The 16,060-nt window shown below is 36.2% G+C and overlaps 1 protein-coding gene across 1 annotated transcript; it reads right to left on the reverse strand.

Moving 5' to 3' along the window:
* Positions 1 to 2,793: 2,793 nt before the first annotated feature.
* LSM8 (LSM8 homolog, U6 small nuclear RNA associated) lies at positions 2,794 to 15,166 on the reverse strand. Its single transcript, XM_032276189.1, has 4 exons — positions 14,924 to 15,166; positions 13,585 to 13,625; positions 11,514 to 11,641; positions 2,794 to 7,618 (listed from the first exon to the last, which is right to left on the reverse strand). The coding sequence occupies exons 1-4, from the start codon at positions 14,952 to 14,954 to the stop codon at positions 7,528 to 7,530; spliced, it is 291 nt and encodes a 96-aa protein (XP_032132080.1). The 5' UTR covers positions 14,955 to 15,166; the 3' UTR covers positions 2,794 to 7,527.
* Positions 15,167 to 16,060: the final 894 nt, after the last annotated feature.

The raw sequence follows: 16,060 nt of genomic DNA on the forward strand, positions 1-16,060 counted from the left end.
AATTAAAGCTTTCTCAAAGACGCTATGTAGTGCTGAGAGGTTTTTCACTTGTACCATTGAGAGCTGCACCATTAATAGTCTTCAGGTTTAGAAAGTTCTGCTTCTAGAGAGCACCAGAGCAGCTGCTTATGATCATTTCATGATTCTGAAACTATTTCTCCCTCCAATGACTGTACAAAACTAATATAATGTGCACTTGGATACCTAATCCTTCATGGCTACTGCACAATGCTTAGACTGTTTATGCTTGGAAGTCAGAAAAACATGTGGCCTGAAAGGCATTAAGATCCATGGGGTCACTTAAAGCTATTGATTATATTTTCCTTACTTATCTGTTGGCACTTAGGGAAGGCATTTCCAGATAATTGTCTTCGGTATGGCTGGTCATTCGTTTTCTAATCTGTAATATAGATACTGCTGTCAAGCTAAAATATCCAGTCCTTTGTGAAGCTTTGTCTCTTCTCACTTGCCCGAAGCTATGAGCAAAATGCCTACATTGACAATAACACAATTATTACAATTAAATTGCTCTATCAACCCATTCACCACTCAGTCCAGCCTAGTGTTGCTATTAAACTCTCTCTAGCTGTCTCTCCTATATGCTCTCGTATCACCCGATACATATCTTCACTATGTCAGTATTTACTTGCTGAGGAGATGGCCTTACCCTACACTTGAATTTCTTAAAGCCTGTCTTAAAGACTATTATCTTGTAAGTCTTTGGTTAGATCTAAGTTCCCAGCACTTAGCAGTGTCTGGCATTTGGTGCCTCTCATTGTTGAACAGGTTGTTGCAAAATTAGCTGTTTTCCTTCCTTGGCATGAACCTTAAAGGTTAGAATCACCATTTAAAAATTTCCTTTCCATAAATGTATATATATCTTTTGAAATCTATACTTCCAGCCTTTATCATGCATGAAAATCTGACCTGAAAATGTATCATTTCAGTTTAATCACTGCAATAGCTTCCTATCTTGAAATAATCTGCCTGTTTCTCCTTCAGGCTACCAGTTTTGTTCAAAGCATCCAAATTAATGTTCTTTTTAACACAACTTACATTTTTAATCCCATAAAAACAACTTGCTGCTCTAAGAATAAAATATTAACTTTACACTAGTAATGAAGGCCATCCTTTCCCTTCTTTTCTCATTAATTTTCTATGAAAAATGTATTGAGTCGGGGGTCCCCAAGATCATCCTGAGGTTCGATGATACATTTGGAATCATAAGACTCAGAAAAGCTGCTATGTTCCCAGTTATAGTTTATTCTAGTAAAAGGATACAGATTAAAATCAGTAAATGGAAAAGGTGCAAGGTGACAATCAGGAGAAATGAAGCACAAACTTCCTCTCCTAGTGGAGCTGCACAGACAGCACCTAACTCCGCAACAGTGTCTGCCAACACATGCAAAGTATTGCTAACAAGAGATAGGGTTCAGGGTTCAGTCACATAAATATTCATCTCCCTCATAACTGACCTTAGCTACTGAATCTCCAGTTTCCCAGAGCTTAAACTGGTGACAACACAGCCCATGGTCTAAGGCATACAAAAGCACTCTTCAAAGGTAAGATATCCCAAGGACTCAAGAGGTTTTCTTCCAGGAACTGGTGGACAGGTCCTTTGTTTGGAATATAAAGGATTTGAGTGTTTACTGTATGGAGAGGTCAGCCTACTCATTATTCAACCACATCTTACTCATTCATGCCTTCCTGTCTGCCAATTTGAAGTTTTCCCAACCATCTTTGGAAATCCATACTATCCTTAAGGTCCAGCACAAGTCATCCATTTCCATGAAGATTCTCCTCCAAGCTCGCCCACATCACTATGCATAGAAGCATTTGCATCCTTGCCATGCATGGGACACTTTTACATATTGCCTTCAAACACTACTTTACTGGGCATGTCATCTCTGTTATTGCTGTCATGAAGTAAATACTCAGGAAATGAAGGATTACTAATGAGTTGCTAAGGTTTATTCTTCTTTCTTTAATGTAGAATTTTATTTGACCTAAATTATCCTTCCAATCTTCATAGAATATTTGGTTTTAATATACAAAATTAAATATGCAAGCTCTTACCCATTCTTCATTTCAGATCTCTGGCATATTCCCATTTCCCATTTATCTTTTCACACTAAAGAAATCTAATCTTTTTATAATTTAATCACTTGGACTTTGGTTGCTCCTTTCTGTACTTTCTCTGCCTCGTGTTATTTTTTTTTAATTGATCAAATTTTAAACAATGTGATAAAAACATTACCTTTGCACAAGGGAAACATACTTTCGTTTCCAATAAATTTCTAGGTCTGTCCAAAATTTTCGGGTTTTTTTTCACCAAAATTATCAGGGAATGCTATTAATTACTTCTTAGTACTTTCTTTAGGCCAAAATAAATAATCTGGAGTCCATCATTCAATATCAGGATAATTCTTAGCTATAATTAACGATGACAAATTAATGTTCTAGGGAATGCTAACTGCTTATTTTAATCTTGGCAGTACAAGGAGGCAGGTACTCATTTTCATACCAAGACATGAGAAGATTAATATGCTAAACTCTACAAACTAAGTCTGGAGCCTGTGCCTTTCATTGCTATGCTGTACTGGATTAGCCCAAGACTCTAATTTACAATTTGCTTTTAAAACTCATACCTCCTGTTAGTGTGAATTGAATTGTCTCGTAATTGGCAGAAGCACAATTACAATAAATCGTATCCAAGTCAGATTGAGAGAGCTAAATACTTTTACAAATAAAATTTTTAATTTTAACATTAAAAAAAATAACTTTTAACTATCATTGTGATGACTTCCAGGTCATTTATTTTAAAATGTTATATAAGCCACAATACAGCATTTTCTGGCAACTTGTATCGGTTAATGAGTTTTCTAGAGTATGATTTATTATAATCATTTTCTTGATAAGGCACATCAGATGAAACATAAGATAGCTTATGCATATTTTAATATATCAAACAGAAATACATTAGTTTCTTGCCTGTTCCCCACCCCAACACACACCAGTTTTTAATACATGACACAATGTATTGTGTCCCCTGGAGATGTCTCCCACCCATCCTGACTCCCGGATTCTTCTTATTTCAAATGTAATAACAATTTGGTACCATTCTAATATGGCATTTGTAAAGCTAGTACATATGGAAAAGAAAAAAAAAACATAAAAGCAAAATGTTTACAGTATAACTGAACATTACCCTAAAAAGAGAGAAGGACTATCATATCATTGAAGGGACATTGATGGGACTTTGTTGTAGCAATGCTTGATCTGTGCCACTTCTGACAAGTAATACTCTGTAAAATAAAAGGACTTAAAAAAAAGAAATATAAAAAAATAAGGAAGTAAAAAGGCATAACAAAAACTAACACAAAAACTGGATTAAAAAAAATTAATGTCAAAACCAAGAGGTCTGAAAGATACCATGTAAGAATGATTCTCAGCTCCTTCATTCCCCAAATGATGCCACTAGGAAGCAGATGGCATACTGTTAACTAAGGAAAGAGAACTCTGCTGGTGAAGTGCTATTTTGCCTTTATCCTTAGAATTATGCAACTTACACACTTAGCAATCTTAAAACAAACAAAGATGGGGAAAATGATTGATATGAATTACATTCATTTTAAGAAGACCATTTCTAGTTGTTTTGAATGAATCCAGAACCCATAAATAATATCCTAGAATACTGAAAGAATCTGATGAAGTAACACATGCCCTTGGACAGTAAATCTGAGTCAAAATGATTTGGTTGAGGTAGATACAGACACAAACATCACAAGGACAAGAATACTATTCCCTGGCTTATCCACAGTTTTGAGCACAGTGCCTGGTGGGTATTAACAGCTTGATAAATGTCCCTGACAAGATTCCAAAATCTGTTTTTTTGAAGTATGTGGACATGTAGAAAAGAAAGCAATGGTCACTAGAAGGCAGCAATGATTCACAAAGACTAACCCCACGTCTCATAGTTTCCCGCTATACAGAGGAATGAAGATTACATCAAAGCATCTGATCAAATTTTACATCAATAATCCCTATAAACAGGATGGAGCATAAGTACTAGCATCTTATAATTAAACGAATTTGTCACAGGTTTAATGAGAGCACTATGCTATTTAATAAGTATCAATCTAAATGGAGGTAGCTTTACCTTGTCAACGTTTTTTTCAGTATTACTTGAAGACAGAAAGCAATTTTTATCAAATTTGCTCATGACTTAAAACTGAGATTCACAGCTCAAGCTTATTTTAGGCCCAAAATAAGTAAAACTAAATTTAAAATAAGTAAATCTATGAAATAAGGTAATGACTATACAAGTACAGAATGGAGAGGTTCCTCTTTTCATGTGAAAGATCTAGGTTTACACTTTCAAACTCCTTGAATCAAGAGTGTAAGATGACATAGAAACAAATTTTATTATACATTTGTTAAAATAGTGTAAACTTATACTTTCCACATAATCTGAACTCTTCATAACTTATATATCCCTTCTCTTGTAGAGATATGGTAGTCAGTGGGACACTCTTAAAAAGCTAAGCTGACAAGACCTATATTTTAACTTTTATACAATGGCCTTTGAATACTTAGAATAGTATTAAAAAGCTATTTACCATTATGTCCTCAAAATCATACCGAGTGTCTAAAATGAAGTCTAATGTTACTTTTTGCAACTCAAGAAGATAGATGTTATTATCCTTATTTTGAATAAGATTCTGTGTTTGAATTCAATTCTGTGGGGTTAGAGACTCATCCCAGCATATAATTGTTAGGTCTTTTAATAATTCCATGCTTTCCTTTGCTGTTTAGTGACTATTCCTTTTTGCTTCATTACAGAGCTGCTGAACCACATCAATGAGTAGGGCCCAAGAATATTATTAAGGCACCTCAGGTAATTATAATGAAAATGGCCTACAATGTGGCTTTGGGAACTGCATTAGACCATCTATCGTCAGGCTTCTGATGGATGCTTGACAGATTTTGAGACTATACTTTCTGGTAACAGGCAGTATTGTATAGAGTTGAAAGACCTAGTTGAATTTGAGTCCTGTTACTTACTAGTGCTACCTCTTATAAGGTACTTGACCCTGCTGAGCCTCAATTTTCCCATATAAAAAATGGTCATTGTAAGCACTCAGCATCAGGCCTGGCACATGACATGCACTCAATAAATGCTACTTACCAATTTTGAAGATGAAGGCCCAGAACATACTGTAGTGTTTGACCCTGCTGAGCCTCAATTTTCCCATATAAAAAATGATCATTGTAAGCACTCAGCATCAGGCCTGGCACATGATATGCACTCAATAAATACTACTTACTAATTTTGAAGATGAAGGCCCAGAATAAGTGTTAAGTGTTGCTTTGCAATCCTGGCTACTAAACAGTCTGGTTCACATGCCATATAAAGTTACCTTACTTTCTCATTCACATGATGAATACTAGGTTTACATGGCTGAGAAAAATGTTAACACTGTTATTCTGTATTTGCGTTAAATACCATTTAAAAATTGTTTTTATCATACTTATCTTACATTATTAGCTTAAAAATTCAGAAGGGTGTTATAAAGGTATTACACAGGATATTTAAGCAAATATTAGTAAAACTTTCTCTCTTGCTCTTCTGTGATCAAGATTTGCAATATTTAAGCCCAAACTGTCAGCATGTGACACCAAGTTATCAAAGAGCTTTATTTTAGATAGTAACTTGTGGTTAAAAAGAAAAATAAAAAGTCCTTTTTGCAGTTAATTGCCCTTTCCAAATAACTTTAATGAAAATATCTTGCCAAGAAACATCTCTTTGATTCATTAAGCTGGGTTTAGATTGTGTTCCAGTCACAAAGCACAGAGGTAATTACAGATTGAAATTGATTTGAGCCTCTTTATAAATAAGAACTGATTATAGAATAAATGTTGCATTAAATATAAAATCTTGTCACTGTATATTAATTATGTTACTACTCATGGTTGTGGCTCCCCTACAATTCTCAGGCAAAAATAAATCCAATATAAATTGGCTGTGAGCATAAAAAGTCTACCAAGTACATGTATCCAGGAATAAAGAATTACATAGATCATCTGGCCTATTACCATTCACATCCTTCACAACTATTCATGAAAACATTAATTCACATTTTGGGAATGCTTTTTCCAACATCAACAGGAAAACATAGCTTTATAAAGTGTTTCAGATTTCAAGAATACGTCACATTAGAAACCCATTATCACGAGGGACAAGACTGGTTTTTATTTACTTGTTTATGTGTAATTTGTCTTGATATGTCAAGTATTTTGAGAAAAGATCTGACTCTGGACTTCATTTGTACTGTTAGAATGCATTTTTTCTTGGCAACTGATTGATGTGTATTCTTATTTGATTTTTGGAATTATTTTACCAATTAAAAATGCCATATACTAAAATAAAATATTTCATTCACAGTCCCTACTTAAATTTGCCTGTTTGCCTTACCCACTTGCATCATTTCATTACTAAATTGATTATAAAACATTATACTACAAATGCCAAGTATTTATAAATAGTCAGTATTAGCTAACTTCATCAACCAAGTAATTCTAGGGATAGTGCTTCTCCCTTTACAAGGCTGATTTTGAGTGAGGATATTTTAAACTGCACATTTAAGTCACATTTACATAAAATCAGGTTTATGGAACTAATGAATCATGAAAAATTTCTGACAATGACTATCACTACTTCAATATAAACGAGTTTATTTACTCACATTTATAAATAACTCTAATACTAGAAATTCTCCAATTCTTAAAAAATTAAAAACTTAAGACTACAAATAATCAATTTTATTCAGATAATATACTGTCCATAAAATTCAACATTAATGTGTTCATAGTACTTTCATACCTAACCAATTGGGTATCAAGAGACTTTACCAATCATCTCTGTCAATTCTACTATTCCTGATCATAATATTCAAGTTCGAATTTTGGCCCAACTATTAAAACCTTGTCAGCATTTTAGCTTTTCTCAAGCAAACACATTTGTACGTACCCAACCTCAGTGCTAGGGAGCAACTTTTAGAAGCACTAGCAAACCACCACCAGTGGAATCAGATAAATGTTGTTGGTTGAAATAACTCCTGAAAAGATTTACCTTACAGTGACTTTCCTAAATATCAGGGAAAGAAAACACATATATCCTGTACTACTACTGCTATTTCAATGCCTGATTTATGTAGCACAAAAATTTCTCTTTTCCAGTAGTTTCTATAAATACTAAAATATCAAAAAGTACTACTTTTTTCTAGAAGTTTTCAAAATGACCATTATATTTTCACACTATTTAATAAAAGAAACCAAACTACCAAACTTATGATTTAGGCAAAATTTTTTTTTCAATAAAATGCAGAAATATTTTAATTTACATATTATAATAAATCGATAAGGAGTCAAAATCCAGTTACACATTCATAAAAATTCCATACATCATTCTCAGAAGAATCAGTTTCTGTACAAAGATTTATAGATGTCCAAGTATGTAGTTTTTCCTCAGTGTGCTACAGAATTTAAAGGTTCTGCTCGAATATTCCCCAAATCAAGTGCAGAATCTGTTTCTTCATCAATTTCTCCAATGACTGCACTAAAAAAGTCAGAGTTAAAACAATCACATTTCTGAAATAAATTTACATGTGTTTCAAAAATCTTACTAATCAAAGCACTGAGTACCACTAATTAAGGTACAAAGCAAACAACATTGGCATGAGTCAGTGAACTGCACATTTAAGTCACAAAATTCAAGAAATAAATTAAAGGAACATTATTACAGGAACCAATATTAAAGGACATGTTGTACATAGTGATTGGATCATGAATCTTTAAAGGAAAAAGACACACAGGGATAGATATAGTACAAAACCCCCAAACTTCCAAATCCTATGATTTCAATTCAATTCTAGGACTATAGTAAAAAAATAATAATAATAATAATAATTAGCAAGTAAAAGTATCTATTATTTGAGTAACTTTTGACGAATTAAACCAATGATAACCAATGATATATATTAGGTTATTTTCATAAGTTTTTAATTAAATCCAAAGCCAAAATGTACAATTCTTCATGTATAAAAACAATAGTGGGAACAAGTACTTTAGTACTTAACAAATCACTTTTTAAGTGGCTGGCTAGGTTAAAGCTAGAAAATTTTTCCTTGTTCAACACTAACATAATATCTATAACATGAAATTCATTAATACCATGCTAGCTAATCAACTCATGGCGCTCTAAATGGAAATATTCAATGTTATCATACAACAAGATGTCTATGAAATATTATTTTTAAAAAAGCATTTGTTGGGTTTACATTTGTTTGGTTTTAATGAGAGTAAGTTCTTTTTTTTTTGAGATAAGAGTTTTGCTCTTGACACACAGGCTGGAGTACAGTGCCGCCATCTCAGCTCACTCAAACCTCTGCCTCTCAGGTTCAAGGGATTCTAATGCTTAAGCCTCCTGAGTAGCTGGGGTAGCTGGGTTTACAGGGGCGTACCACCACACGCAGCTAATTTTTTGTATTTTAGTAGAGACAGGGTTTCACCATTTTGGGTAGGCTGGTCTCGAACTCCTGACCTCCGGTACGCCACCAAGCTTGGCCTCCCAAAGTACTGGGACTGAGCCACTGTGCGCGGTCAAATTCTAAAGACGAATACTTGTAATAAGAAATTTGCCCAATTTTGCTTTAAACTACATAAAGTCTTCTCTAACAAATGAAAAATACCAACTCTAGCAGAATAAATTAAGTTTTCTCAAACTAAAGGTCTCAATTCCACTCTTAAATATTGAGTATCACTTAAAATCCCTATGGTAAGCAGTGGAATGATAACAAATGTTTAAAAACTAGCTCTCTGCAGGAGCCTGATTTGCAGCATTTGCTAATATTGTACAAACACTCCCACCTGGCCAATTTCGAGCTACTAACAAGACATCAATCAACTAGCTTGAAAAATTCCTTAAAATATAACAATCTGCTTTCATAAGACAGTACAAGCTGGCTCCAGCACACCATTTTCACTGAAGTTCAGGAAAAAAAAATTGTTTTACGTAAGAGAAACCTTAAAATCAATTAGTGCACAGCCCCAATATAAACAATGTTGTTCTGATCCATAGATGGGGGCCCTATCTGCCCTGCCTCTCTCTCATTACTTACAGCTCACCTTGTAACTTCACCCAAGTCATCTCTATAAAATATTTTAATAACTCTTGATTTTAATTACAGATCAAAATATTTATTCACCTAAAGGTGATGTTAACATAAGCAACTTAAATGAGTAAATTATTCCTTCACTCTTTATTTTATTTAAGTTATTCTAGGGGACTTCTCTGTCCCCTAGAATAGCCTTAAATTTGCTTAATGTATCCTAGCTTAAAATTGCTAATGTATCTTTTGCTTCTTTACAACTATATTTTGATTCAATGTAGTACTCACTAGAAAATTCATCCCATGTTCTTCTAGCCTCTATAACCATACTAATATTGTCCACATGTACCTATTACAAGTAAAGCCAGACGCAGTGGCTTATGCCTATAATCCCAGCACTTTGGGAGGCCAAAGCAGGTGGATCAGGAGGTTAGTTCAAGACCAGCCTGACCAACATGCTGAAACCCCGTCTCTACTAAAAATACAAAAAACTTAGCCAGGCGTGGTGGCCTGTGCCTGTAATCCTAGCTATTCAGGAGGCTGAGGCAGGAGAATCACTTGAACCCAGGAAGTGGCAGTTGCAGTAAGCCAAGATTGTGACACTGCACTCCAGCCTGGGCAACAAGAGCAAAACTATGTCTCAAAAAAAAATTATTTACAATTAAATGTAATTTAAAATCAGTTCCTCTGTCACATCAGTCACTTTTCTTTTTTTTCCCCTGCTGAGATGGGGTTTTGCTTTTTTTTGCCCAGGCTGGGGTGCAACAGCGCAACCTTGGCTCACTGCAATCTCCATATTCTGGGTTCAAGCAATCCTCCTGCCTCAGCCTCCCGAGTAGCTGGGATTACAGGTATCACCACCATGCTCGGCTAATTTTTGTATTTTTAGTAGAAACAGGGTTTCACCATATTGGCCAGGCTGGTCTCAAACTTCTGACCTCAGGTGATCTTCCCGCCTCGGCCTCTCAAAGTACTGGGATTACAGGTGTAAGCCACTGCACCTGGCCCACATCTGCCACTTTTCAAATATTCAACACCCATACGTGGCTAGGACTACTGTACTGGAAAATGCAGATATGACATTTCCATAATCATAAAAAGTTCTTTTGGACAACAGTGCTCTATACTGTTATAGGCTTTTCTTAAATCGCTACCTTTAAATTACTCTTAAACTTTTTTTTTTTGAGAAGAAGCGTTGCTCTGCTGCCCAAGCTGGAATGGAGTGGTGCAGTCTTGGCTCACTACAACCTCTGCCTGCTGGGTCCTAGCGATTCTTCTGCCTCAGCCTCCAAAGTAGCTGGGATTACAGGCTTGCGCCACCACGCCTGGCTAATTTTTGTATTTTTAGTAGAGACATGTTGCCCAGGCTAGTCTCAAACTCCTGACCTTAAGTGATCCACCCGCCTCAGCCTCCCAAACTGCTGGGATTACAAGCATGAGTCATCAAACTCAGCATTTTTTTTCTTTTTGAGAGAACGTCTCGCCCTGTCACCCAGGTTGGAGTGCAGTGGTACAGTCTCGGCTCACTGCAACCTCCACCTCCCGGGTTCAAGTGATTCTCCCACCTCAGCCTTCTGAGTAGCTGGGACTACAGGTACACACCACCAGGCCTGGCTAATTTTTATATTTTTACTAGAGACAGGGTTTCACCATGTTGGCCAGGCTGGTCAGGTCAAACTCCTGACCTCAGGTGATTTGCCTGCTTTGTCCTCCCAAAGTGCTGGGATTACAGACATGAGCCACCACGCCCAGCCAACTACTCTTAAACTTTTATAACTGCCTGTCCCAAGTAAACTGAGGCCACAGAGACATCTTAAGTGTGTCAAGTATACTAAAAAATTAAAAGAAAATGAATAATGGGTAAGTACTTGTTTATAAATACACCTATATGACTGAGCATGAATTAATATTGTTCAAATGAGAGATTTCATAAACATTTTTCAAACTTTTGCCTTGGACTCTAGAAATATATTCCTCTAAAACTCTGGGTATTTTTAAGAACATTTTAAGAAACCTCTTTAATGAAGTATTTAACATAAGGCAGGGCCCTTTCTGGACTCTATCCAGGCTACTTAGTTAACTCATAGAAAAATGGACAAATCTCAGGTAAATGCTTGACTTGTAAAGAGATAGCTTTGGTTGAAACCTGAAGAAATGCTGACATAAAATGTATAGATTTGCCTTACTTTACGCAAATATAAGAAAAGCCATATTTATAAAAGAAATGAATGCAAGATTCTATTAACTACGTATGGATAATACAGTAGACTATTCTGGGTAAAACCTCTTTTCCGTAAAGCAAGGGAGTATCATTTATAATTTTAACAGATATATTTTACTTACACATTGTCACCTCTTACAATGTATAATCCTAGCACTACTTGCTCTACTCCCTGTGAAGAGCTGAATACTCGTTCATGGCTTTCATCCAAAATCAAATTAATGGTCTGGTCAAAACCTTTTAGTGTTCCCTGTAAAGAAAATATTCAGGAGAAAAAGAGAAATTTCTGGTTTACCTGAAAGTGTAAATTCAACCTCACAATCATTTTAGTTATCAGGTACTCTAATACAAGTACCTATACTATGTTAAATAAAATGCCTTTTTTATAACCAACAGTATTCAAGGGTACAAAATTGACCTCTTGGCTGTTTGGTTGGGGTGGAGGGACCTGCACCACACATCTCACTCATTTGCAGAGCTGATGACAGTTACAAAGGATACCTATGTACTAGTGTATTTCCAAGTAAGTAGCATAAAAGCTCATGTAGTCCAACAGCCAAAGGTATATACTAAAACAAAGGAGATTTAAAATAAAATGGTAGGTAACTATATACAAATAAGGAAGAATCTTACATACCAACTACAGTAATGTAACAGTATCACTGTATGCTACATACTAGCACTAGGTAGTGTGCTAAACACATTGTACATATTATCTCAACTCATCTCTACCATTTAATACTATAATTAGCCCCATTTCAAAGAAGAAACTGAGGCACAGAGTGGTGTCTCTTATGGTCACATGGGCATTTTGCACATAACTATCCCATCAAATAAACTGTGTCAAAGAAATAAAGAACTATTGAACTTTAGAACTTAAGATGCTCTTTTTATATTGCTTTCCTTTTTGAAAATTAAAAATGATTTCCCAGTTTATTATCTGCTCTGTTAACAAAAATTAGAAAATTTAAACTTAAGGTTTTCACAAAATTAAAAGAATTGAAAATATCTATTAATAGCAATAGGCTTCTTGAAGTGTTGAGATTATAATATGTCAAACTGTCCATATTTGAAAAAAATACAATGTGAAGCACCTAAGAAAACATGATTGCTTCTTTAAGAAAGAAGCCAGGCAATCTGCCTTGGCTTTGATGTCAAACAAAATTTAAATCCCAGTTCAGTTCTGTCACCTGCTATCCTTGTGACTCTGGGAAAGTGCCTCACCTTCTCCGAGCTTGTTTCCTAATCTAGAATAGAGGGGTACTTATTCTTCACAAGGTTGTGCTGTACATTAAATAATGTAGCACATATGCACCTGGCACATGATATAAATTTAGTAAATGGCAAAGCCAGAACTTTGACTATTAACAGTCACTAAGGACCCACTGGGGGAAAAAAAAATCACAAGGCTTAAAAAGAAAATGAACAAAAACAAAATTGCAGAATGGAAAAATACGGGATTAAATTATTTAAGAAACTAGGTAAGGTTAGAAAACAGAGAAAGTTTAGTAGCCTTAAAATTCTTTCAAAAGAATTAAGAGTATTAATTGTAAGTGAAGAAATAAGCAAGTACCCAAATATCTTAAGATAAATTCCTCAGATGAAATTCCAAATACAAGTATTGCCATAGGAACGTTTTATCTTTGTTATAGGACATAAATTAGCAAGGGAGAAACAACTTTAAGGAACAAGCCAATTTTACATATATATATGTGTGTATAGAGTCAATCATCATGTGTCCTATAGAAGACATGTCATACAACCTAAAAACAAAAAATATTAAGACTGCATACAAGCCTTAAACGTTGATATATAGATATCAATAGTATGTAAATCACAAAAAAGTTCCTAAGCATATGCAAAATTTCAAAAAATTCTGATTCATGTAGTACTGAATGGGGAAGAAATAAAAATGGAAGAGGAAGATAAGTAAGTTTAATACAGGTCTGCAGACTAGGAGCTCTCTGAGGGCAGAATCTATTATTCTAGTTCCTGGAAGCCTTGTAGGTAAGACACAATATGTATTACTAAGGAAAATGTGGATTGACGGCAAAGTGATAAAGAGTTAAATTATAATAAAACTGCACTACAGGTGTAATGTGGTGTCTAAGCATTAGAGATCAGAGGTTTCACATAAAACCTGCAACCAATAAACGTACAGGAAAGCAGAGAATGAAAATTCCGAAGACTTACCACAATCATTCTCCCATCAGACGTAATAACAGCAACAGTTCCTGATAACTTAATCAAGGAAAGGGTTTCTTAGGGAATACAATCTGAAAACAGACTCTGGCAAGGTAATGATTTGAATTATTAGGAGACATACGACAATTAGGTAAAAGTGATCAACATAGTCACTAAGTTCACTACATAAAAACGTTACAAGTTTTTGGGACGCCAAAAACTCACTTGAGGGGAGACTAAATTGGGCAATACAGTGAGACCACCCCGCCCCCCTCCGTTGCTGGGCAACAGAGCAAGATTCTCGACTCAAAGAAAAAAAAAAATCTTAAAAAGCTACTGTTTTATCTTTGTGATAATTACATGATTAAAGAGAAAAAATAGAAAAAGAAAACCTCTTTACGTACGTGATCAGTGCATCCTATCTCAAAATATCCTGGGTTTTTGACACTTTTCTATCAGGAATGTCGCCAGTCTTTGATTTTTGGTCAGGATATTTCGTTTCTTAGGCCTATTTCGTCATTTCTAAAATGAAAATTGGATGACTACTAAATTAATCGATGTTGGACTATTTTCAAGCATGTTAAAAAACTGTCTTCCAGGACAGTCTTCTGTAATTTAAAAAAAAAAAAAAACTATATAATCAGTGTCACAAGGTAACAATAATGCCCACATGATTAAAAGCATTCGGTATTTAATTTGTCATCCAGTTTGTACATGAGCATAATGTCGTGTTTTTGTCCTGAGACTTTAAAACGGTAACATCTGCAAAGTCTATTTTAAGATTTCCCATGTGGTTTTTTGTTACTTACTGCTCACTACAATCCAATACAACAGCAAGCATTATTTTCATTCTACCAAGAAGTTGAGACTTCAAGTGGTAAAGGGACAGAAACCTGGTCTGTGAACCATCGTTAAACTTTTTGCTATCCTCAAACTAATGAGCAAATTATATGAATAAAACAAGACAAAGATTTTTTAAAACTGCTGTCGCCGCCCGGACGACTGTTCATCTTATTTACAAACCTGAACACATAAGTCCTACGGAAATAGTAAAGAAGAATCAAGGACGTATTTTTTTTTAAGAGAGAAAAGTTCGGAATAATCACACTGGGTTTTTATCCGGCTTTTGCAGGCGGAAAGGAAAGGACCCCCGGGCCCGCAGCAGCTGCAGGCTCCAGCAGCTGCAGGCTCCAGCAGCCGCCAGGGAACTATGGGTCGTTCCGGGGTCTCATCCCCTCGCCCGCCCCCAAGATCCCGCCGCGGCCGGACCTCCCAACCTCCCACCGATCCTGACTGGCGGTGTCTCCGTGGCCCCGGCTCACGCCTGCGGCGGCCACCTTCAGGATACGGTTGATGTAGTTTTCCAGGGCGGACGTCATGCTGCTCTGCCCGGCAGTTCCGGGTAACAGAGTGGCGCCGGCAGCAGGCAAAACTGAATGGGCGCGCCAGTACCCTGCTGTGCCTTGCGTTTGCCGGGCCGCGGCAAATGTCGCGAGAGTTGCTTCCGCGCAGCTGCCGCGAATCGGAAATTGTAATGAACTGGCCAATGAAACGGAAGCCGTACAGCGGCGAAGGTAGTGGGCGGGTACGCAGTGTGCTTTCGCTATAGTTCCGGGCCGTGTTCCGGAAACCGCGCGAGACAAAAGGGAGCGAGAGGCGGACAAAACCGAGCGAGAGGCGGAAAAAGGAAGAAGCGTCCTAAAGGTGGCGTGAGAGAGAGAGGGTGAGAGGGTGAGAGGGTGGGTTTTCTATCTGAGTAAAAGTCAGTGTGGTGGAAGTTAATAAGTAAGAATACTGAGACGAGGCAGCGCAGACAGGAAGAAACGGGATGAGGTGTTTTCATTAGGAGTGAAGGAGGAGAAGAGACAAGTACTGTTGTGTGAAATGCAGTTGCGGGTAGGGGAACCTCTAGTTTTCTGCAGCAGGAGACAAAAATAATACTAAAAATAAGTTGCGCATGTTATAACCACACAGTGTAAATCAACAATGAAAAGCACGTTCGTATGTTCTGCTTTTGTTTCTAAAAGTATTCCCAAATAGAGGTGCTGTTACTTTTTAAAGAAACTAAATGCAAATAGATAAAGGTGTGTGATCATCCCTTAGAAAACGAATATCCGCGCTTCTACCATGCCGCGATGGTCTACCCTTCCCTAGGGTTAAATTAGTAAGTAAAAGACTTCTGCAGCACCAAGAAAGGACTGATGTAGAAAAGTACCAAACTTGCTGCTTATCTTGGCTCTGCTAGCAAATTGGTGTCATTGCACGAGTCACATCAACTGTTGGGCCTCAGTTTCCCTAGATGCTGCCATAGGTATCATTTAAGATATTTCCAGACATGATACTAGAAAATGCCACTGTGCCTACGTTATTTACTGTGGTGCCCTAATTTGAGAGAGCTGGAAGTTAGAAAAAGATTTATACATAAAACACCAGCAGGAGTGATTTCTTTTTTTTTTTTTTTTTTTTTTTTTTTTTTTTTTTTTTT

Source organism: Sapajus apella, unplaced genomic scaffold (genome assembly GCF_009761245.1).
Source record: "Sapajus apella isolate SASKATOON/1434 unplaced genomic scaffold, GSC_monkey_1.0 scaffold7, whole genome shotgun sequence".
Taxonomy (NCBI): Eukaryota; Metazoa; Chordata; class Mammalia; order Primates; family Cebidae; genus Sapajus; species Sapajus apella.

Bases quoted from the DNA above. Each gene is read 5' to 3' on its own strand.
- LSM8 (XM_032276189.1), bottom strand. From the start codon at position 14,954: ATGACGTCCGCCCTGGAAAACTACATCAACC. The intron at 11,642-13,584 runs GTAAGTCTTCGG...TTTTCTTTACAG, and splicing joins CTGATGGGAGAATGATTGTG to GGAACACTAAAAGGTTTTGA. The intron at 7,619-11,513 runs GTAAGTAAAATA...TGACTTTTTTAG, and splicing joins ATTGTAAGAGGTGACAATGT to TGCAGTCATTGGAGAAATTG.